The 23,023-nt window shown below is 41.3% G+C and overlaps 1 protein-coding gene across 1 annotated transcript in view; it reads left to right on the plus strand.

The window, feature by feature from the left end:
- LOC139764065 (DNA polymerase nu-like) overlaps positions 1 to 23,023 on the plus strand; it is a 665,939-nt gene that overhangs the window by 384,157 nt on the left and 258,759 nt on the right. Inside the window, exons 7-8 of the mRNA XM_071690521.1 lie at positions 9,210 to 9,274; positions 12,911 to 13,084. Of these exons, the coding sequence (XP_071546622.1) occupies positions 9,210 to 9,274; positions 12,911 to 13,084 (239 nt within the window). The remainder of the gene's footprint in view (positions 1 to 9,209; positions 9,275 to 12,910; positions 13,085 to 23,023) is intronic.

The following is a 23,023-nucleotide window of genomic DNA, read 5'->3' on the forward strand; positions in this document are numbered from 1 at the left end:
GAAGTAAGATTATTAGTGAAAGAGAAGAGAGAGGCATTTGGACGATTTTTGCGGGGAAAAAATGCAATTGAGTGGGAGATGTATAAAAGACAGAGACAGGAGGTCAAGAGAAAGGTGCAAGAGGTGAAAAAGAGGGCAAATGAGAGTTGGGGTGAGAGAGTATCATTAAATTTTAGGGAGAATAAAAAGATGTTCTGGAAGGAGGTAGATAAAGTGCGTAAGACAAGGGAGCAAATGGGAACTGCAGTGAAGGGCGCAAATGGGGAGGTGATAACAAGTAGTGGTGATATGAGAAGGAGATGGAGTGAGTATTTTAAAGGTTTGTTGAATGTGTTTGAGTGGCAGATATAGGGTGTTTTGGTCGAGGTGGTGTGCAAAGTGAGAGGGTTAGGGAAAATGATTTGGTAAACAGAGAAGAGGTAGTAAAAGGTTTGCGGAAGGTGAAAGCCGGCAAGGCAGCAGGTTTGGATGGTATTGCAGTGGAATTTATTAAAAAGGGGGGTGACTGTATTGTTGACTGGTTGGTAAGGTTATTTAATGTATGTATGACTCATGGTGAGGTGCCTGAGGATTGGCGGAATGCGTGCATAGTGCCATTGTACAAAGGCAAAGGGGATAAGAGTGAGTGCTCAAATTACAGAGGTATAAGTTTGTTGAGTATTCCTGGTAAATTATATGGGAGGGTATTGATTGAGAGGGTGAAGGCATGTACAGAGCATCAGATTGGGGAAGAGCAGTGTGGTTTCAGAAGTGGTAGAGGATGTGTGGATCAGGTGTTTGCTTTGAAGAATGTATGTGAGAAATACTTAGAAAAGCAAATGGATTTGTATGTAGCATTTATGGATATGGAGAAGGCATATGATAGAGTTGATAGAGATGCTCTGTGGAAGGTATTAAGAATATATGGTGTGGGAGGCAAGTTGTTAGAAGCAGTGAAAAGTTTTTATTGAGGATTTAAGGCATGTGTACGTGTAGGAAGAGAGGAAAGTGATTGGTTCTCAGTGAATGTAGGTTTGCGGCAGGGGTGTGTGATGTCTCCATGGTTGTTTAATTTGTTTATGGATGGGGTTGTTAGGGAGGTGAATGCAAGAGTTTTGGAAAGAGGGGCAAGTATGAAGTCTGTTGGGGATGAGAGAGCTTGGGAAGTGAGTCAGTTGTTGTTCGCTGATGATACAGCGCTGGTGGCTGATTCATGTGAGAAACTGCAGAAGCTGGTGACTGAGTTTGGTAAAGTGTGTGAAAGAAGAAAGTTAAGAGTAAATGTGAATAAGAGCAAGGTTATTAGGTACAGTAGGGTTGAGGGTCAAGTCAGTTGGGAGGTAAGTTTGAATGGAGAAAAACTAGAGGAAGTAAAGTGTTTTAGATATCTGGGAGTGGATCTGGCAGCGGGTGGAACCATGGAAGCGGAAGTGAATCATAGGGTGGGGGAGGGGGCGAAAATCCTGGGAGCCTTGAAGAATGTGTGGAAGTCGAGAACATTATCTCGGAAAGCAAAAATGGGTATGTTTGAAGGAATAGTGGTTCCAACAATGTTGTATGGTTGCGAGGCGTGGGCTATGGATAGAGTTGTGCTCAGGAGGGTGGATGTGCTGGAAATGAGATGTTTGAGGACAATATGTGGAGTGAGGTAGTTTGATCGAGTAAGTAATGTAAGGGTAAGAGAGATGTGTGGAAATAAAAAGAGCGTGGTTGAGAGAGCAGAAGAGGGTGTTTTGAAATGGTTTGGGCACATGGAGAGAATGTGTGAGGAAAGATTGACCAAGAGGATATATGTGTCGGAGATGGAGGGAACGAGGAGAAGTGGGAGACCAAATTGGAGGTGGAAAGATGGAGTGAAAAAGATTTTGTGTGATCGGGGCCTGAACATGCAGGAGGGTGAAAGGAGGGCAAGGAATAGAGTGAATTGGATCGATGTGGTATACCGGGGCTGACGTGCTGTCAGTGGATTGAATCAGGGCATGTGAAGCGTCTGGCGTAAACCATGGAAAGTTGTGTGGGGCCTGGATGTGGAAAGGGAGCTGTGGTTTCTGGCATTATTGTATGACAGCTAGAGACTGAGTGTGAACGAATGGGGCCTTTGTTGTCTTTTCCTAGTGCTACCTAGCACACATGAGGGGGGAGGGGGATGGTTTTCCATTTGTGGCGAGGTGGCGATGGGAATGAATAAAGGCAGACACTGTGAATTGTGTGCATGGGTATATATGTGTGTGTCTGTGTGTGTGTATATATGTGTACATTGAGATGTATAGGTATGTATATTTGCGTGTATGGACGTGTATGTATATACATTGTGTATGGGGGTGGGTTGGGCCTTTCCTTTCGTGTGTTTCCTTGCGCTACATCGCAAACGCGGGAGACAGCGACAAAGCAAAATAAAAAAAAATAAAATATATATATATATATATATATATATATATATATATATATATATATATATATATATATATATATATATATATATATATATATATATCTTTTTTTTCTTTTAAACTATTCGCCATTTCCCGCATTAGCGAGGTAGCGTTAAGAACAGAGGACTGGGCCTTTGATGGAATATCCTCACCTGGCCCCCTTCTCTGTTCCTTCTTTTGGAAAATTAAAAAATTAAAAAAAAAAAAAACGAGAGGAGAGGATTTCCAGCCCCCCGCTCCCAAATATATATATATATATATATATATATATATATATATATATATATATTATCCCTGGGGATAGGGGAGAAAGAATACTTCCCACGTATTCCCTGCGTGTCGTAGAAGGCGACTAAAAGGGGAGGGAGCGGGTGGCTGGAAATCCTCCCCTCTCGTTTTTTTTTTTTTTTAATTTTCCAAAAGAAGGAACAGAGAAGGGGGCCAGGTGAGGATTTTCCCTCTAAGGCCCAGTCCTCTGTTCTTAACGCTACCTCGCAAATGCGGGAAATGGCGAATCGTATGAAAAAAAAGAAAATATATATATATATATATATATATATATATATATATATATATATATATATATATATTTTTTTTTTTTTTTTTTTTTTTTTAAACTATTCGCCATTTCCCGCATTAGCGAGGTAGCTTTAAGAACAGAGGACTGGGCCTTTGGGGGAATATCCTCACCTGGCCCCCTTCTCTGTTCCTTCTTTTGGAAAAAAAAAAAAAAAAAAAAAAAATATATATATATATATATATATATATATATATATATATATATATATATATATATATATATATATATATATATATGAGTGTGTGTGTTTGTGTGGTTTGATCGCGTGAGTAATGAAAGGGTAAGAGAGATGTGTTGTGATAAAAAGTGTGGTTGAGGAAGCAGAAATATGTGTATTGAAATGGTTTGGTCACATGGAGAGAATGAGTGAGTAAAGATTGACAAAGAAGATATATGTGTCTGAGGTGGAGGGAACGAGAAGTGTTTTAGGAGGTATATGAAGTGCGTAAGATAAGAGAACAAATAGGAGCATGGATGAAGGGGGCTAATGGGGAGGTAATAACATGTAGTGGTGATGTGAGAAGGAGATGGAGTGAGTACCTTGAAGGCTTGTTGAATATGTTAGATGATAGAGTGGCAGATATAGGGTGTTTAGGTCGAGGTGGTGTGCGTAGTGAGAGGATCAGGGAGAATGGTTTCGTAAACAGAGAAGAGGTAGTGAAACTTTGCGGAAGATGAAAGCCGGCAAGGCGACGGTTTTGGATGGTATTGCAGTGGAATTTATTAAAAAAGGGGGTGACTGTGTTGTTGACTGGTTGATGAGGGTATTCAGTGTCGGAGGATTGGTGGAATGCATGCATAGTGCCATTGTACAAAGGCAAAGGGGATAAGAGTGAGTGTTCAAATTACAGAGGTATAAGTTTTTTGAGCATTCATGGGAAATTATATGGAAGGGTATTGATTGAGTGTGAAGGCATGTGCAGAGCATCAGACTGGGGAAAAGCAGTGTGGTTTCAGAAGTGGTAGAGGATGTGTGGGTTAGGTGTTTGCATAGAGGAATATATGTGAGAAATACTTAGAAAAGCAGATGGATTTGTATGTAGCATTTACGGATCTGGAGAAGGCTTATGATAGAATTGATAGAGATGCTGTGTGGAAGGTATTAAGAGTGTATGGTGTGGAAGGCAAGGCTCTAGATGCAGTGAAAAGTTTTTTTCATCGAGGACCTAAGGCATGTGTGCGAGTAGGAAGAGGAAAGTGATTGGTTCCCAGTGAATGTTGGTTTGCGGCAGGGGTGCGTGATGTCTCCATGGTTGTTTAATTTGTTTATGGATGGGGTTGTTAAAGAGGCAAGTATTCAGTCTGTTGTGGATGAGAGGGCTTAGGAAGTGAGTCAGTTGTTGTTCGCTGATGATACCACGCTGGTGGCTGATTCGGGTGAGAAACTGCAGAAGCTGGTGACTGAGTTTGGTAAAGTGTGTGAAAGAAGAAAGCTGAGAGTGAATGTGAATAATAGTAAGGTTATTAGGTACAGTAGGGTTTTAGGACAAGTCAAGTGGGAGGTAAGTTTGAATGGATAAAAACTGGAGGAAGTGAAGTGTTTTAGATATCTGGGAGTGGATTTGGCAGCGGATGGAACCATGGAAGCGGAAGTGAGTCACAGGGTGGGGGAGGGGGCGAAGGCTCTGGGAGCGTTGAAGAATGTGTGGAAGGCGGGAACATTGTGTCGGAAAGGAAAAATGGGTATGTTTGAAGGAATAATGGTTCCAACAATGTTATATGGTTGCGAGGCGTGGGCGATAGATAGGGTTGTTCGGAGGAGGGTGGTTGTGCTGGAAATGAGATGTTTGAGGACAAATGTGGTGTGAGGTGGTTTGATCGAGTTAGTAATGAAAGGGTAATAAAAAGAGTGATAAAAAGAGTGTGGTTGAGAGCAGAAGAGGGTGTATTGAAATGGTTTGGTCACATGGAGAGAATGAGTGAGGAAAGATTGACAAAGATGATATATGTGTCAGAGGCGGAGGGAACGAGGAGAAGTAAGAGACCAAATTGCAGGTGGAAAGATGGAATGAAAAAGATTATGAGCGATCGCGGTTTAAACATGTAGGAGGGTGAAAGGCGTGCAAGTAATAGAGTGAATTGGAACGACGTGTTATACCGGGGTCGACGTGCTGTCAATGGGTTGAACCAGGGCATGTGAAGCGTCTGTGGTAAACCATGGAAAGTTTTGTGGGGACTGGATGTGGAAAGGGCGCTGTGGTTTTGATGCATTATGCATGGCAGCTAGAGACTGAGTGTGAACGAATGTGGCCTTTGTTGTCTTTTCTTAGTGCTACCTCGCGCGCGTGCGAGGGTGGGGGGGTGTCATTTCATGTGTGGCGTGGTGGGGACGGGAATGAATAAAGGCAGCAAGTATGAATTATGTACATATGTATATATGTATATGTCTGTGTATGTATATATATGTATACGTTGAAATGTATAGGTATTTATATATGCGTTTGTGGACGTGTATGTTTATACATATGTATGTGGGTGCGTTGGGCCATTCTTTCGTCTTTTTCCTTGCGCTACCTTGCTAAATGCGAGAACAGCGACATAGTATAAGATATGAATAAATTCAAAATATATATATATATATATATATATATATATATATATATATATATATATATATATATATATATATATATATATATATATGTATTGGGGATGTTGGGGATGAGAGAGCTTGGGAAGTGAGTCAGTTGTTGTTCGCTGATGATACAGCGCTGGTGGCTGATTCATGTGAGAAACTACAGAAGCTGGTGACTGAGTTTGGTAAAGTGTGTGAAAGAAGAAAGTTAAGAGTAAATGTGAATAAGAGCAAGGTTATTAGGTACAGTAGGGTTGAGGGTCAAGTCAATTGGGAGGTGAGTTTGAATGGAGAAAAACTGGAGGAAGTGAAGTGTTTTAGATATCTGGGAGTGGATCTGGCAGCGGATGGAACCATGGAAGCGGAAGTGGATCATAGGGTGGGGGAGGGGGCGAAAATTCTGGGAGCCTTGAAGAATGTGTGGAAGTCGAGAACATTATCTCGGAAAGCAAAAATGGGTATGTTTGAAGGAATAGTGGTTCCAACAATGTTGTATGGTTGCGAGGCGTGGGCTATGGATAGAGTTGTGCGCAGGAGGATGGATGTGCTGGAAATGAGATGTTTGAGGACAATGTGAGGTGTGAGGTGGTTTGATCGAGTAAGTAACGTAAGGGTAAGAGAGATGTGTGGAAATAAAAAGAGCGTAGTTGAGAGAGCAGAAGAGGGTGTTTTGAAATGGTTTGGGCACATGGAGAGAATGAGTGAGGGAAGATTGACCAAGAAGATATATGTGTCGGAGGTGGAGGGAACGAGGAGAAGAGGGAGACCAAATTGGAGGTGGAAAGATGAAGTGAAAAAGATTTTGTGTGATCGGGGCCTGAACATGCAGGAGGGTGAAAGGAGGGCAAGGAATAGAGTGAATTGGAGCGATGTGGTATACCGGGGTTGACGTGCTGTCAGTGGATTGAATCGGGGCATGTGAAGCGTCTGGGGTAAACCATGGAAAGCTGTGTAGGTATGTATATTTGTGTGTGTGGACGTATGTATATACATGTGTATGGGGGTGGGTTGGGCCATTTCTTTCGTCTGTTTCCTTGCTCTACCTCGCAAACGCGGGAGACAGCGACAAAGCAAAAAAAAAAAAAAAAAAATATGTATAAAACGCCCGTACACGCACATACACATACACATATATACACATGTACATATTCATACTTGGGCCATCCTCCCGTCTATTTCCTCCCGCTATTTCAATTACGCAGGACACAGGTATAATAATAATAAAAATGATAATAATGATAATATATATATATATATATATATATATATATATATATATATATATATATATATATATATATATATATATATATAACGCCCATACACGCACATAATGATACACATATAAACACTTGTACATATTCATACTTGCTTGCCTTGATCCATTCCCGGTGATGCCATGCTCCATAGGAAACAGTGTCGGTATCCTCTGCTTCAGCGAGGTAGCTCCAGGAAAACAAACAATAAAGGTGACATTCAATCAAATTCAGTCTCAAGCTGTCATGTGTAATGTATGGAAATCATAGCTTCCTACCAGACCCCACAGACCTTTCCACGGTTTACCCCAGATATATCACATACCCTGGTTCAGGCTGCTGACAGCACATCAACCCCGATATACCACATTGTTCCAATTCTCTCTATTCCTTGCACGCATCTCACCCTCCTTTATGTTCAGGCCCTGGTCGCTCAATATCTTTTTCACTCCCACCTTCCACCTCCAGTTTGGTCTCTCGCTTCTCCATGTTCCCTCTACTTCTGACTCATACTTCCTCTTTGTCAACCTTTCCTCACTCATTCTCCATATTTCCAAACCATTTCAGTACACCCTCTTCTGATCTTTTTATTACCACACATCTCTCTTACCCTTTCATTACTTATTGCTCGATCAGACTACCTCATAACACATATTGTCCTGAAAAATTTAATTTCCAATACATCCACCTTCCTTCGAACAACTTTATCTATAGCCCATGCCTCGCAACCGTATGATATTGTCGGAACTACTATCTCTTCAAACATACCCATTTTTACTCTCCGGAATAAAGTTCTATCTTACCACGCATTCTTCATTGCTCCCAGAACCTTTGACCCCTCCCCAGCCTTGTGACTCACTTCTGCTTCCATTGTTTCATTCGCTGCTATGTCCACCAGCTATCTATAACACTTCACTTCAGTTTTATTCCATTCAAACTTGCATCCCGACTAACGTGTGCTCTTATTTTTATTTACTCTAAGCTTTCTTCTTTCACACACTTTTCCAAACTCAGTCACCAACTTTTGCAGTTTCTCACTTGAATCGGTGACCAGAGCTGTATCATCGGTGAGCAACAACTGACTCATTTCCCACGCCCTCTCATCCCCAACAGATTGCACACTCGCCCCTCTCTCGAAAACTCTTGCATATACCTCCCTAACCAACCCATCCAAAAACAAATCGAACGACCATCGAAAAATCATGCACCTCTGCTGCTGACCGACATTCACTGGGAACCTATGACTCTCCTCTCTTCCTACTCGTACACACGCCTTATATCGTAGATAAAGACTTCACTGGTTCTAGCATCTTACTTCCCACACCATATACTCTTAAGACCTTCCATAAAGCATGTCTATTTACCCTAACATATGCCTTTTCCAGATATATAAATGCTTCATACAAATCCATCTGTTTTCTAAATATTTCTTATTCTTCAAAGCAAACACTTGATCCACACATACTATAATACTTCTAAAACCACACTGTACCTCCCCAGTCTGATGCTCAGTACATGCCTTCACCCTCACAATCAATACCATCCCATACAATTTTTCACAAATACTCATCAAGCTTATACCTCTGTAGTTTGAACACTCACCTTTATTCCCTTTATCAGCCTTTATAAACGACACAGTCACCCCTTTTCTCAATAAATGCAACTACAATACCATCGAAACCCGCCGCTTTGCCGGATTTCATCTTCCACAAGGCTTTCACCACATCTTCTGTCTTAACCAAGCCATTCTACCTGATCCTCTCACTTCTCGCACCACTCTGACCAAAACACCCTTCATCTGCCACTCTAACATCAACCACATTCAAAAGATCTTCAAAATACTCACTTCATCAGTACCTGTCATCACTTCCCCCCTTCCCCCCTTCGCTGATGTTCCCATCTGTCCTTTTGTCTTTCGCACATTATTTTCCTCCTTCCAAAACATCTTTTTATTCTCCCTAAAGTTTAATGATACTCTTTCACCCCAACTCTCATTTGCCCTCTTTTTCAATCCCTACACCCTCCTCTTGACCTTCTGCCACCTTCTTTTATACATCTCCCAATCATTTTCACTCCTTCCCAGAAAGTATCATCCAAATGCCTCTCTTTTCTCTCTAACAACTTCTTCATCCCACCACTCCATACCATTTCTGATCTGCCCACCTCCCAACTTTCTCATGCCACATGCATCTTTTGCGCAAGCCATCACTGCTTCCCTAAATACATCCCATTCTTCTCCCACTCTCCTTATGTCATTTGCTTTCACCTTTTGCCATTCTTCACTCAGTCTGTGCTGGTACTTATTCCCACAAGTCTCCTTTCCAAGCTCGCTTACTCTCACCTCTCTCTTCTCCCCAAGCACTAACCTTTGGGTGATTCTTTCTCAGTGATGGAGCTTCGAGGCATTCGAGTGGACAGACAAGTGTTAAAGCGGACAGGGCAGATGCTAAAGGTATTTGACGCTGTTTTGTATCTCAATTCAGTGGGATTTTTAGAGATTAGAAGAATTTTTAACTTTGTCCAACTCAGGTGTTGTGGACCCTTTATTGTAACACTTTCATCTTGCAGTTTTAACAAATTTATCTCATTGACTCCTGAGATGCTGTATATAACATGGACCACCTCTGGCAGTTCAATGCAAGTATGCCATATGTGGTGTAGGGCTTTCAGAAATCTGGCACGCATGAAGTAGGAGTATCGAGTCAGAAAACAATAACTGGCATCTCAAAAGTGTTCATATCCTTGCCCATATATTCTTGACTTGGCAGGTCAGAATCCATGAAAATTCCAGGGAAGTGTAGAACGAAAATATACTACGAAGGCAGTAGAGAGAGATTTCAGTCACTTTGTTGATTAAGTAGATGCCATATGCTTTGACAGCTTTAATTAAAGGAAAGGTAGTAGTTTTCCTAAAGATTTATGCTTCGATATTACATAAAAGAAAAATGAATGTCAGAAACATACTATATGTGGAAAGATTGTGATTGTGTTGCTTCTTGAACAAATCCATGTATTCTAGCTGTAGTATACACACAGATTTCTGAAAATGTGTACTAAATCGTTTGAATGTATGTACATGCATGTAAATAATGAAACATATCATGGGAAAGCAGAAATTTAAACGTATTTGCTTAGTGAATGTGTACATATATATGTGGCACAAGTAGGAACACAGTTGCAACAGGAACATTAAATTATCTAGCAAACTTACCACACAAGTCGGTAAAGATTTATTATATTGTTTTTTTAATTTTTTGTTGTAAAAGATAATGAAATTCTTCAGTGGTAAGGTAAACTTTATTAAGGCCTTTAGAGAGCATGAGATTGGGGAAGAACATAGAGGTTTCAGGAGTGATAGAGGTTATGTGGATCAGTTTGCTTTAAAGAATGTGTGAGAAACGCTTAGGATTATATGTGGCATTAATGGATCTGGAGAAAGCATATGATAGGAGTGATTGAGATGCTTTGTAAAAGGCCTGATAAATGTATGGTGTGGGAGGAAAGCTAGAAGCATTGAGAAATTTTTATCAAGATTATAAGTCATTAGTAGGAGAAGATAAAGAGGATGGTGAATGGTTCCAGGTGAAGGTGGATTTGCATCATAGGTGTGTCATGGTTGTTCAGTCATTTAATGGATAGGTTTGTGTGGTAGTTGAATGCAAGGGTTGGAGAAAAGAGTGAGTATGCAGTCTGTAAGGGGTTGGATTGCGGAGGAACTCAGTTGTTGTTCGCTGGTGATGCAACATTGGTGGCAGATTCAAGTGAGAAACTGCAGAAGTTGGTGTATGAGTTTGGGAGAGTGTGTGAGAAGAGGAAGTTCAGAGTAGATGTTAATAAAAGTAAGATGTGAATAAAGTTAGGTTCAGCAGTGCAGAGGGACAAGTTAGTTGGAGTGTGTTTGAAGGAAAAAATTTGGAGAAAGTTCAGCAATTTGGACACTTGGGAGTTATCATGGCAATAAATGGAACAATGAAAGTAGAAGCGAGTCATAGGAGAGAATGAAGTTTCTGAGAGCATTGAGGAATGTCTGCAAATTGAGGTTGTTGCATGTGAGGGCAAAGATAGGTATGTTTGAAGGTATAGGAGTCCCAGTGATCTTGTTTAGATGCAAGGCTGTGGATGAGAATGTGCAGAGGAGGGAGGATGTGTAGTTGGAAGTAGTTGGTAGGCAGCCAATGACCAGGGAGGTATATTTCCAATGCCACCCGCCTGGGTATCAGGAGATTAGTGACGGCTGTGTAGTGAAACAGCATATCAGTGGTTGTCAAGTTGCACTCCTCTGACCCAGGTAGCAGTCTTTTCTCTCTGCTTCACCCACACGTGGACTACTTGCATTCTGTCCACAAACACGCAGTCTCTCCTTGTCACATAAAACACTTGATAACACTCAACTCACACAACTCATTCTTCATAACTCTAGATTTTCTTTCAGTGAGCACTATGCACTGGCCTTGCCATTTGGCATAATGGTAGGAGTAGTAGGTAGGAACCTTTATGTAGGAGCATTAGGTAGAAACATCAGGTAGAAGTAGTGGTAGGGGACATTATGCAGAAGGATTATGTAAAAGTAGTCTGTAGGAATATTAAGTGGGAGCCAGTGGCCTGTTACGGGTTAGACATTAAAGGCTAAGAAGTGGCATTGGAAAGTTAGGAACAAGTGTCAGAGGTATGAATAGATAGACAGATAGATAGGATGGATTTGTTGGAAATGAAGTGTTTGATGATAACATATGGTGTGAGGACGTTTGATTAGGTAAGTAATGAAAGGGTAAGGGAGAAGTTTGGTGACATGAAAAGTATGCTTGAGAGAGCTAAAGATGGTGTGCTGAAATGGCTTGGATATATGGAGATATTGAGTGAGGAGGGGTTGACACATAAGTAGATCAAACCTCCACCACCTACCCTGTACAAGCGATCATTCATAAATAGTTTGTATCCGGGTATTGCTAACTCGGCGATTTAGCGTTTATTCTCAGAGTTTACGCACATTTCTGTGACTGCAATAATGTTCGGTTTTTCAGTAACTGCATAGGATATAAGTTCATCGCGTCTCATAATGATGCTCCGAGCATTTGTGTAAACTATACTCATTTACTTCTGAGCTGATTTCTCGACTGAATTTGCCTTTTTTTTATTTTTTAAGTCGGTATGCGTGTTAGTACTATCACTGCTAATGTGTGCATGTGCAGCAGCGGGGGAGAGACGGCTCGCCATCTGTTTTGGGTTCGCAGCCTTGTTCCCAAAAGTTACTTGAGAATTGACGTGTAGCTGTGCTAACCCGCTACTTATACTGTCTGAGTTGTCTGCAACTTGACCTTTCTCTGCAAATTCCTCTGCCTGTAAGTTTACTGCTACTCCCTAAGGATCCTTACTGCCAAGGCCCCAGCCATCCTGTACTGCTACCATTATGGTGGTCAAACTGGATGCCTTGCTCTTCAGATCCCGTTCACACTCAGATTCCCCTCACAGATACCTCCTCACTATCCCCCACTCTTCTAGTTCCTTTGTTAAGTAGACCATGGTTTGCTCTCCTGAGTAGTTTATCTCTATCGAAAAAAAGGCGTGATAATCTCATCCAGTACTCTGCCAAGACGAACTTTCCCTATTCCATTCAAGTGAAGACCATCCCTACTGTCATGACTAAAAGGTCCCTTGTATCTATTTCAAACACACTATCCTCCTCCCTACAGAAGTGGAAGGAACAGGGACAACTAGGAGACCAAATTGGAGATGGAAGGATGGAGTGAAATTTTTTTTAATGACTTAACAAGCAGAAGGATGACAGGATAGAGTGAATTGGAATGATTTGATATACTATGGTCAAGGTGATGTCAGTGGACTGAACCAGGGCATGTGAAACATCCAGGGTAAACCTTGGAGAGGCCTGTGTGGCCTGGTTGTGGTCACAGAACTGCTGATGCATTACAGATGGCAGCTAGAGAATAGATGTGAGCGGATGTGGCCTATCTTCATCTGTTCTTGGTGCCACTTTGCTAAAGCTGGAAAAAGTATTAAAAACAAGTATAATTGAATTGTATGCTACAGTTTTTTTTTTTTTTATATAACTTGAGTTAATTATATTTGACAGCTAAAAATTCAAGAAGTTGAGAAGCGATGTCATGAAGTCTCTGGCTCAGTGTTTAACGTTACATCCTATTCACAACTCCGTACTGTCCTCTTCCAAGAGCTAAAGCTGGATGTGAAAAATGGGGTTAATGTTCCTCGTACTTCCCGTGGACAGAAGAGCACTAGTGAAGTTGCTGTAAGTTGCTGCTAACTAACTAGTTAGCTTTGTTTTAGGAATAAGTCAATGTAATAAGATGTAGGTTAGTGAATTGAAATTGGAAGATAGCTTGAAGAAATAAAGCCTTGCTCAGGTTCAAGTAAGCTTATTGTAAATGGCACTCCCAATAAATAGACCTCTGAAGTGTTGCAACCTTCATTGCTTTTCTTTGAAATACAGTGAACTGTCCTACATTAAGAAGGCTATTGGCATTGTCATTCATATAATTCATATTATGTGTCTTTTATATACATGATGACCTTGTGAAAATTATCTCGAAGTTTTTTCTCTTTTATATAAAAATCTGATCATGGATGTTTATGTTATAACCTCTGATGTTTGCTACTTAAACAAGACACCTTATTCGAAATTATCGATGGTGACTTGTGCTACAGTGGATCAGGTTTATACAGCCTTATTGTTATGTATATTATCATGCCATATCCAATGTGTTTAACTGATAATTGAACTTTGATGTTTAATATTGTAGATTCCACGGTATCTGCTTACAAATAATTTCTCTGGCATCATCTCCTGAGGCATCTCTAACTCTAATCAATTTTCTCACAACCTTTATTCATCTCATTCATAATAAATCTTCACCCTTTATTATTATTATATATATATATATATATATATATATATATATATATATATATATATATATATATATATATATATATATATATATATTTTTTTTTTTTTTTTATACTTTGTCGCTGTCTCCCGCGTTTGGGAGGTAGCGCAAGGAAACAGACGAAAGAAATGGCCCAACCCCCCCCCCCCCATACACATGTATATACATACGTCCACACACGCAAATATACATACCTACACAGCTTTCCATGGTTTACCCCAGACGCTTCACATGCCTTGATTCAATCCACTGACAGCACGTCAACCCCGGTATACCACATCGCTCCAATTCACTCTATTCCTTGCCCTCCTTTCACCCTCCTGCATGTTCAGGCCCCGATCACACAAAATCTTTTTCACTCCATCTTTCCACCTCCAATTTGGTCTCCCTCTTCTCCTTGCTCCCTCCACCTCCGACACATATATCCTCTTGGTCAATCTTTCCTCACTCATCCTCTCCATGTGCCCAAACCACTTCAAAACACCCTCTTCTGCTCTCTCAACCACGGTCTTTTTATTTCCACACATCTCTCTTACCCTTACGTTACTCACTCGATCAAACCACCTCACACCACACATTACCCTCAAACATCTCATTTCCAGCACATCCATCCTCCTGCGCACAACTCTATCCATAGCCCACGCCTCGCAACCATACAACATTGTTGGAACCACTATTCCTTCAAACATACCCATTTTTGCTTTCCGAGATAATGTTCTCGACTTCCACACATTCTTCAAGGCCCCCAGAATTTTCGCCCCCTCCCCCACCCTATGATCCACTTCCGCTTCCATGGTTCCATCCGCTGCCAGATCCACTCCCAGATATCTAAAACACTTCACTTCCTCCAGTTTTTCTCCATTCAAACTCACCTCCCAATTGACTTGACCCTCAACCATACTGTACCTAATAACCTTGCTCTTATTCACATTTACTCTTAACTTTCTTCTTCCACACACTTTACCAAACTCAGTCACCAGCTTCTGCAGTTTCTCACATGAATCAGCCACCAACGCTGTATCATCAGCGAACAACAACTGACTCACTTCCCAAGCTCTCTCATCCCCAACAGACTTCATACTTGCCCCTCTTTCCAAAACTCTTGCATTTACCTCCCTAACAACCCCATCCATAAACAAATTAAACAACCATGGAGACATCACACACCCCTGCCGCAAACCTACATTCACTGAGAACCAATCACTTTCCTCTCTTCCTACACGTACACATGCCTTACATCCTCGATAAAAACTTTTCACTGCTTCTAACAACTTTCCTCCCACACCATATATTCTTAATACCTTCCACAGCGCATCTCTATCAACTCTATCATATGCCTTCTCCAGATCCATAAATGCTACATACAAATCCATTTGCTTTTCTAAGTATTTCTCACATACATTCTTCAAAGCAAACACCTGATCCACACATCCTCTACCACTTCTGAAACCACACTGCTCTTCCCCAATCTGATGCTCTGTACCTGCCTTCACCCTCTCAATCAATACCCTCCCATATAATTTACCAGGAATACTCAACAAACTTATACCTCTGTAATTTGAGCACTCACTCTTATCCCCTTTGCCTTTGTACAATGGCACTATGCACGCATTCCGCCAGTCCTCAGGCACCTCACCATGAGTCATACATACATTAAATAACCTTACCAACCAGTCAACAATACAGTCACCCCCTTTTTTAATAAATTCCACTGCAATACCATCCAAACCTGCTGCCTTGCCGGCTTTCATCTTCCGCAAAGCTTTCACTACCTCTTCTCTGTTTACCAAATCATTTTCCCTAACCCTCTCACTTTGCACACCACCTCGACCAAAACACCCTATATCTGCCACTCTATCATCAAACACATTCAACAAACCTTCAAAATACTCACTCCATCTCCTTCTCACATCACCACTACTTGTTATCACCTCCCCATTTGCGCCCTTCACTGAAGTTCCCATTTGCTCCCTTGTCTTACGCACTTTATTTACCTCCTATATATCCCTGGGGATAGGGGAGAAAGAATACTTCCCACGTATTCCCTGCGTGTCGTAGAAGGCGACTAAAAGGGAAGGGAGCGGGGGGCTGGAAATCCTCCCCTCTCGTTTTCTTTTTTTTTTTTTTAATTTTCCAAAAGAAGGAACAGAGAAGGGGGCCAGGTGAGGATATTCCCTCAAAGGCCCAGTCCTCTGTTCTTAACGCTACCTCGCTATCGCGGGAAATGGCGAATAGTGTGAAAGAAAGAATATATATATAGTTATTTTATATTTATTTTGCTTTGTCGCTGTCTCCCGCGTTTGCGAGGTAGCGCAAGGAAACAGACGAAAGAAATGGCCGCACCCACCACCATACACAGTGTATATACATACACGTCCACACACGCAAATATACATACCTATACATCTCAATGTACACTATATATATACACACACAGACACATACATATATACCCATGCTCACAATTCACACTGTCTGCCTTTATTCATTCCCATCGCCACCTCGCCACACATGGAATACCATCCCCCTCCCCCTCATGTGTGCGAGGTAGCGCTAGGAAAAGACAACAAAGGCCCCATTCGTTCACACTCAGTCTCTAGCTGTCATGCAAAAATGCCAGAAACCACAGCTCCCTGCCAGGCCCCACAATATTTCCATGGTTTACCCCAGACACTACACATGCCTTGATTCAATCCACTGACAGCACGTCAACCCCGGTATACCACATCGATCCAATTCACTCTATTCCTTGCCCTCCTTTCACCCTCCTGCATGTTCAGGCCCCGATCACACAAAATCCTTTTCACCCCATCTTTCCACCTCCAATTTGGTCTCCCACTTCTCGTTCCCTCCACCTCCGACACATATATCCTCTTGGTCAATCTTTCCTCACTCATTGTCTCTATGTGCCCAAACCATTTCAAAACACCCTCTTCTGCTCTCTCAACCACACTCTTTTTATTTCCACACATCTCTCTTACCCTTATATTACTTACTCGATCAAACCACCTCACACCACACATTGTCCTCAAACATCTCATTTCCAGCACATCCACCCTCCTGCGCACAACTCTATCCATAGCCCACGCCTCGCAACCATACAAAATTGTTGGAACCACTATTCCTTCAAACATACCCATTTTTGCTTTCCGAGATAATGTTCTCGACTCCCACACATTGTTGAAGGCTCCCAGAATTTTCGCCCCCTCCCCCACCCTATGATTCACTTCCGCTTCCATGGTTCCATCCGCTGCCAGATCCACTCCCAGATATCTAAAACACTTTACTTCCTCCAGTTTTTCTCCATTCAAACTTACCTCCCAATTGACTTGACCCTCAACCCTACTGTACCTAATAATCTTGCTCTTATTCACATTTACTCTTAACTTTCTTCTTCCACACACTTTACCAAACTCAGTCACCAGCTTCTGCAGTTTCTCACATGAATCAGCCACCAGCGCTGTATCATCAGCAAACAACAACTGACTCACTTCTCAAGCTCTCTTATCCACAACAGACTTCATACTTGCCCCTCTTTCCAAAACTCTTGCATTCACCTCCCTAACAACCCCATCCATAAACAAATTAAACACACACCCCTGCCGCAAACCTACATTCACTGAGAACCAATCACTTTCCTCTCTTCCTACACGTACACATCCCTTACATCCTCGATAAAAACTTTTCACTGCTTCTAACAACTTGCCTCCCACACCATATATTCTTAATACCTTCCACAGAGCATCTCTATCAACTCTATCATATGCCTTCTCCAGATTCATAAATGCTACATACAAATCCATTTGCTTTTCTAAGTATTTCTCACATACATTCTTCAAAGCAAACACCTGATCCACACATCCTCTACCACTTCTGAAACCACACTGCTCTTCCCCAATCTGATTCTCTGTACATGCCTTCACCCTCTCAGTCAATTATATGGGAGGGTATTGATATATATATATTATATATATATATATATATATATATATATATATATATATATATATATATATATATATATATATATATATATATATATATATATATATATATACATATATATATATATATATATATATATATATATATATATATATATATATATATATATATATATACATATATAAATGAATATTTTTTTTTTGTGCTTTGTCGCTGTCTCCCGCGTTTGCGAGGTAGCGCAAGGAAACAGACGAAAGAAGTGGTCCAACCCACCGCCATACACATGTATATACATACGTCCACACACGCAAATATACATACCTACACAGCTTTCCATGGTTTACCCCAGACGCTTCACATGCCTTGATTCAATCCACTGACAGCACGTCAACCCCGGTATACCACATCGCTCCAATTCACTCTATTCCTTGCCCTCCTTTCACCCTCCTGCATGTTCAGGCCCCGATCACACAAAATCTTTTTCACTCCATCTTTCCACCTCCAAATTGGTCTCCCTCTTCTCCTCGTTCCCTCCACCTCCTACACATATATCCTCTTGGTCAATCTTTCCTCACTCATTCTCTCCATGTGCCCAAACCATTTCAAAATACCCTCTTCTGCTCTCTCAACCACGCTCTTTTTATTTCCACACATCTCTCTTACCCTTACGTTACTTACTCGATCAAACCACCTCACACCACACATTGTCCTCAAACATCTCATTTCCAGCACATCCATCCTCCTGCGCACAACTCTATCCATAGCCCACGCCTCGCAACCATACAACATTGTTGGAACCACTATTCCTTCAAACATACCCATTTTTGCTTTCCGAGATAATGTTCTCGACTTCCACACATTCTTCAAGGCCCCCAGAATTTTCGCCCCCTCCCCCACCCTATGATCCACTTCCGCTTCCATGGTTCCATGACCAGCTAGAGACTAAATGTGAACGAATGTGGCCTTTGTTGTCGTTTCCTAGCGCCACCTCGCGTGCGCGCGAGGGTAGGAGGGTGCCATTTCTTGTGTAGCGGGTTGGCGACGGGAATAGATGGGGTCAACAAGTATGAATATGAACATATGTATATATGTATATGTCTGTGCATGTATATGTATGTACAAGTAGAAATGTAAAGGTATATATATGTGCATGTGTGGGCGTGTATGTATATACATGTGTATGTGGGTTGGTTGGGCCATTCTTTCGTCTGTTTCCTTGCGTTACCTCGCTAACGCGGGAGACAGCGACAAAGCAAAATGATAATATATATATATATATATATATATATATATATATATATATATATATATATATATATATATATATATATAATATATATATATATATATATATATATATATATACACCTGAGGATAGGGGAGAAAGAATACTTCCCACGCATTCCTCACGTGTCGTAGAAGGCGACTAAAGGGGACGGGAGCGGGGGGCTAGAAACTCTCCCCTCTTTATATTTTAACTTTCTAAAAGGGGAAACAGAAGAAGGAGTCACGCGGGGAGTGCTCATCCTCCTCGAAGGCTCAGATTGGGGTGTCTAAATGTGTGTGGATGTAACCAAGATGAGAAAAAAAGAGAGATAGTTAGTATGTTTCAGGAACGGAACCTAGATGTTTTGGCTCTGAGTGAAACGAAGCTCAAGGGTAAAGGGGAAGAGTGGTTTGGGAATGTCTTGGGAGTAAAGTCAGGGGTCAGTGAGAGGACAAGAGCAAGGGAAGGAGCAGCACTACTCCTGAAACAGGAGTGGTGGGAGTATGTGATAGAGTGTAAAAAAGTAAACTCTAGATTGATATAGGTAAACTGAAAGTTGATGGAGAGAGATGTATGATTATTGGTGCATATGCGCATGGGCATGAGAAAAAAGTTCATAAGAGGCAAGTGTTTTGTGAGCAGCTGAATGAGTGTGTTGGTGGTTTTGATGCACGAGACCGGGTTATAGTGATGGGTGATTTGAATGCAAAGGTGAGTAATGTGGCAGTTGATGGAATAATTGGTATACATGGCGTGTTCAGTGTTGTAAATAGAAATGGTGAAGATCTTGTAGATTTTTGTGCTGAAAAAGGACTGGTGATTGGGAATACCTGGTTTAAAAAGCGAGATATACATAAGTATACGTATGTAAGTAGGATAGATGGCCAGACAGCGTCATTGGACTACGTGTTAATTGATAGGCGTGCGAAAGAGACTTTTGGATGTTAATGTGCTGAGAGGCACAAGTGGAAGGATGTCTGATCATTATCTTGAGGAGGCGAAGGTGAAGATTTGTAGAGGTTTTCAGAAAAGAAGAGAAAATGTTGGGGTGAAGAGAGTGGTGAGAGTAAGTGAGCTTGGGAAGGAGACTTGTGTGAGGAAGTACTAGAAGAGACTGAGTACAGAATGGAAAAAGGTGAGAAGAAAGGAGGTAAGGGGAGTGGGGGAGGAATGGGACGTATTTAGGGAAGCTGTGATGGCTTGCGCAAAAGATGCTTGTGGCATAAGAAGCGTGGGAGGTGGGCAGATTAGAAAGGGTAGTGAGTGGTGGGATGAAGAAGTAATATTATTAGTGAAAGAGAAGAGAGGGGCATTTGGACGATTTTTGTAGGGAAATAATGCAAATGAGTGGGAAATGTATAAAAGAAAGAGGCAGGAGGTCAAGAGAAAGGTGCAAGAGGTGAAAAAGAGGGCAAATGAGAGTTGGGGTGAGAGAGTATCATTAGATTTTAGAGAGAATAAAAAGATGTTTTGGAAAAAAGGTAAATGAAGTGAGTAAGACAAGGGAACAAATGGGAACTCCAGTGAAGGGCGCAAATGGGAAGGTGATAACAAGTAGTGGTGATGTGAGAAGGAGATGGAGTGAGTATTTTGAAAGTTTGTTAAATGAGTTTGATGATAGAGTGGCAGATATAGGGTGTTTTGGTCGAGGTGGTGTGCAAAGTGAGAGGGTTAGGGAAAATGATTTGGTAAACAGAGAAGAGGTAGTAAAAGCTTTGTGGAAGATGAAAGCCGGCAAGGCAGCAGGTTTGGATGGTATTGCAGTGGAATTTATTAAAAAAGGGGGAGACTATGTTGTTGACCGGTTGGTGAGGTTATATAATGTATGTATGTTTCATGGCGGAATGCTTACATAGTGCCATTGTACAAAGGCAAAGGGATCAAAGGTGGGTGCTCAAATTACAGAGGTATAAGTTTGCTGAGTATTCCAGGGAAAGTATATGGTAGGGTATTGATTGAGAGGGTGAAGGCATGTACAGAGCATCAGATTGGGGAAGAGCAGTGTGGTTTCAGAAGTGGTAGAGGATGTGTGGGTCAGGTGTTTGCTTTGAAGAATGTATGTGAGAAATACCTAGAAAAGCAAATGGCTTTGTATGTAGCATTTATGGATCTTGAGAAGGCATATGATAGAGTTGATAGAGATGCTCTGTGGAAGGTATTAAGAATATATGGTGTGGGAGGCAAGTTGTTAGAAGCAGTGAAAAGTTTTTATCGAGGATGTAAGGCATGTGTACGTGTAGGAAGAGAGGAAAGTGACTGGTTCGCAGTGAATGTAGTTCTGCGTCAGGGGTGTGTGATGTCTCCATGGTTGTTTAATTTGTTTATGGATGGGGTTGTTAGGGAGGTGAATGCAAGAGTTTTGGAAAGAGGGGCAAGTATGCAGTCTGTTGTGGATGAGAGAGCTTGGGAAGTGAGTCAGTTGTTGTTCGCTAATGATACAGCGCTGGTGGCTGATTCATGTGAGAAACTGCAGAAGCTGGTGACTGAGTTTGGTAAAGTGTGTGAAAGAAGAAAGTTGAGAGTAAATGTGAATAAGAGCAAGGTTATTAGGTACTGTAGGGTTGAGGGTCAAGTCAATTGGGAGGTAAGTTTGAATGGAGAAAAACTGGAGGAAGTGAAGTGTTTTAGATATCTGGGATTGGATTTAGCAGCGGTTGGATCATGGAAGCGGAAGTGAATCATAGGGTGGGGGAGGGGGCAAAAATTCTGGTAGCATTGAAGAATGTGTGGAAGTCGAGAACATTATCTCGGAAAGCAAAAATGGGTATGTTTGAAGGAATAATGGTTCCACCAATGTTGTATTGTTGCGAGGCGAGGGCTATGGATAGAGTTGTGCGCAGGAGGGTTGATGTGCTGGAAATGAGATGTTTCAGGACAATATGTGATGTGAGGTGGTTTGATCGAGTAAGTAATGTAAGGGTAAGAGAGATGTGTGGTAATAAAAAGAGTGTTGTTGAAAGAGCAGAAGAGGGTGTTTTGAAATGGTTTGGTCACATGTAGAGAATGAGTGAGGAAAGATTGACCAAGAGGATATATGTGTCAGAGGTGGAGGGAACGAGAAGTGGGAGACAAAATTGGAGGTGGAAAGGTGGAGTGAAAAACATTTTGTGTGATCGGAGCCTGAATATGCAGGAGGATGAAAGCCGTTCAAGGAACAGAGTGAACTGGAACGATGTGGTATACCGGGGTCGACGTGCTGTCAATGGATTGAACCAGGGCACGTGAAGCGTCTGGGGTAAACCAATGAAAGTTCTGTGGTGCCTGGATGTGGAAAGGGAACTGTGGTTTCGGTGCATTATTACATGAGAGCTTGAGACTGAATGTGAACGAATGGGGCCTTTGTTGTCTTTTCCTAGCACTACCTCGCACACATGAGGGAGGAGGGGCTTGTTATTTCATGCGTGGCGAAGTGGCCATGGGAATGAATAAAACCAGACAGTATGAATTATGTATATGTGTGAATATGTATATGTCTGTGTGTATATATATATGTATACGTTGAGATGTATAGGTATGTATATTTGTGTGTGTGGACGTGTATGTATATACATGTGTATGAGGGTGTGTTGGGCCATTCTTTCGTCTGTTTCCTTGCGCTACCCCGCTAACGCGGGAGACAGTGAGAAAGCAAAATAAATAGAATATATATATATGTATATATATATATATATATATATATATATATATATATATATATATAAATATACATTAATTTATATATTTACTTTGCTTTGTCGCTGTCTCCCGCATTTGCGAGGTAGCGCAAGGAAACAGAAGAAAGAAATGGCCCAACTCACCCCCATACACATGTATATACACACACGTCCACACACGCAAATATACATACCTATACATCTCAATGTACACATATATATATACACACAGAGACACATACATATATACCCATGCACACAATTCACACTGTCTGCCTTTATTCATTCCCATCGCCACCTCGCCACAAATGGAATACCATCCCCCTCCCCCGTCATGTGTGCGAGGTAGCGCTAGAAATATATATATATATATATATATATATATATATATATATATATATATATATATATATATA

This window comes from Panulirus ornatus, chromosome 48, assembly GCF_036320965.1.
Source record: "Panulirus ornatus isolate Po-2019 chromosome 48, ASM3632096v1, whole genome shotgun sequence".
In the NCBI taxonomy this organism is placed as follows: Eukaryota; Metazoa; Arthropoda; class Malacostraca; order Decapoda; family Palinuridae; genus Panulirus; species Panulirus ornatus.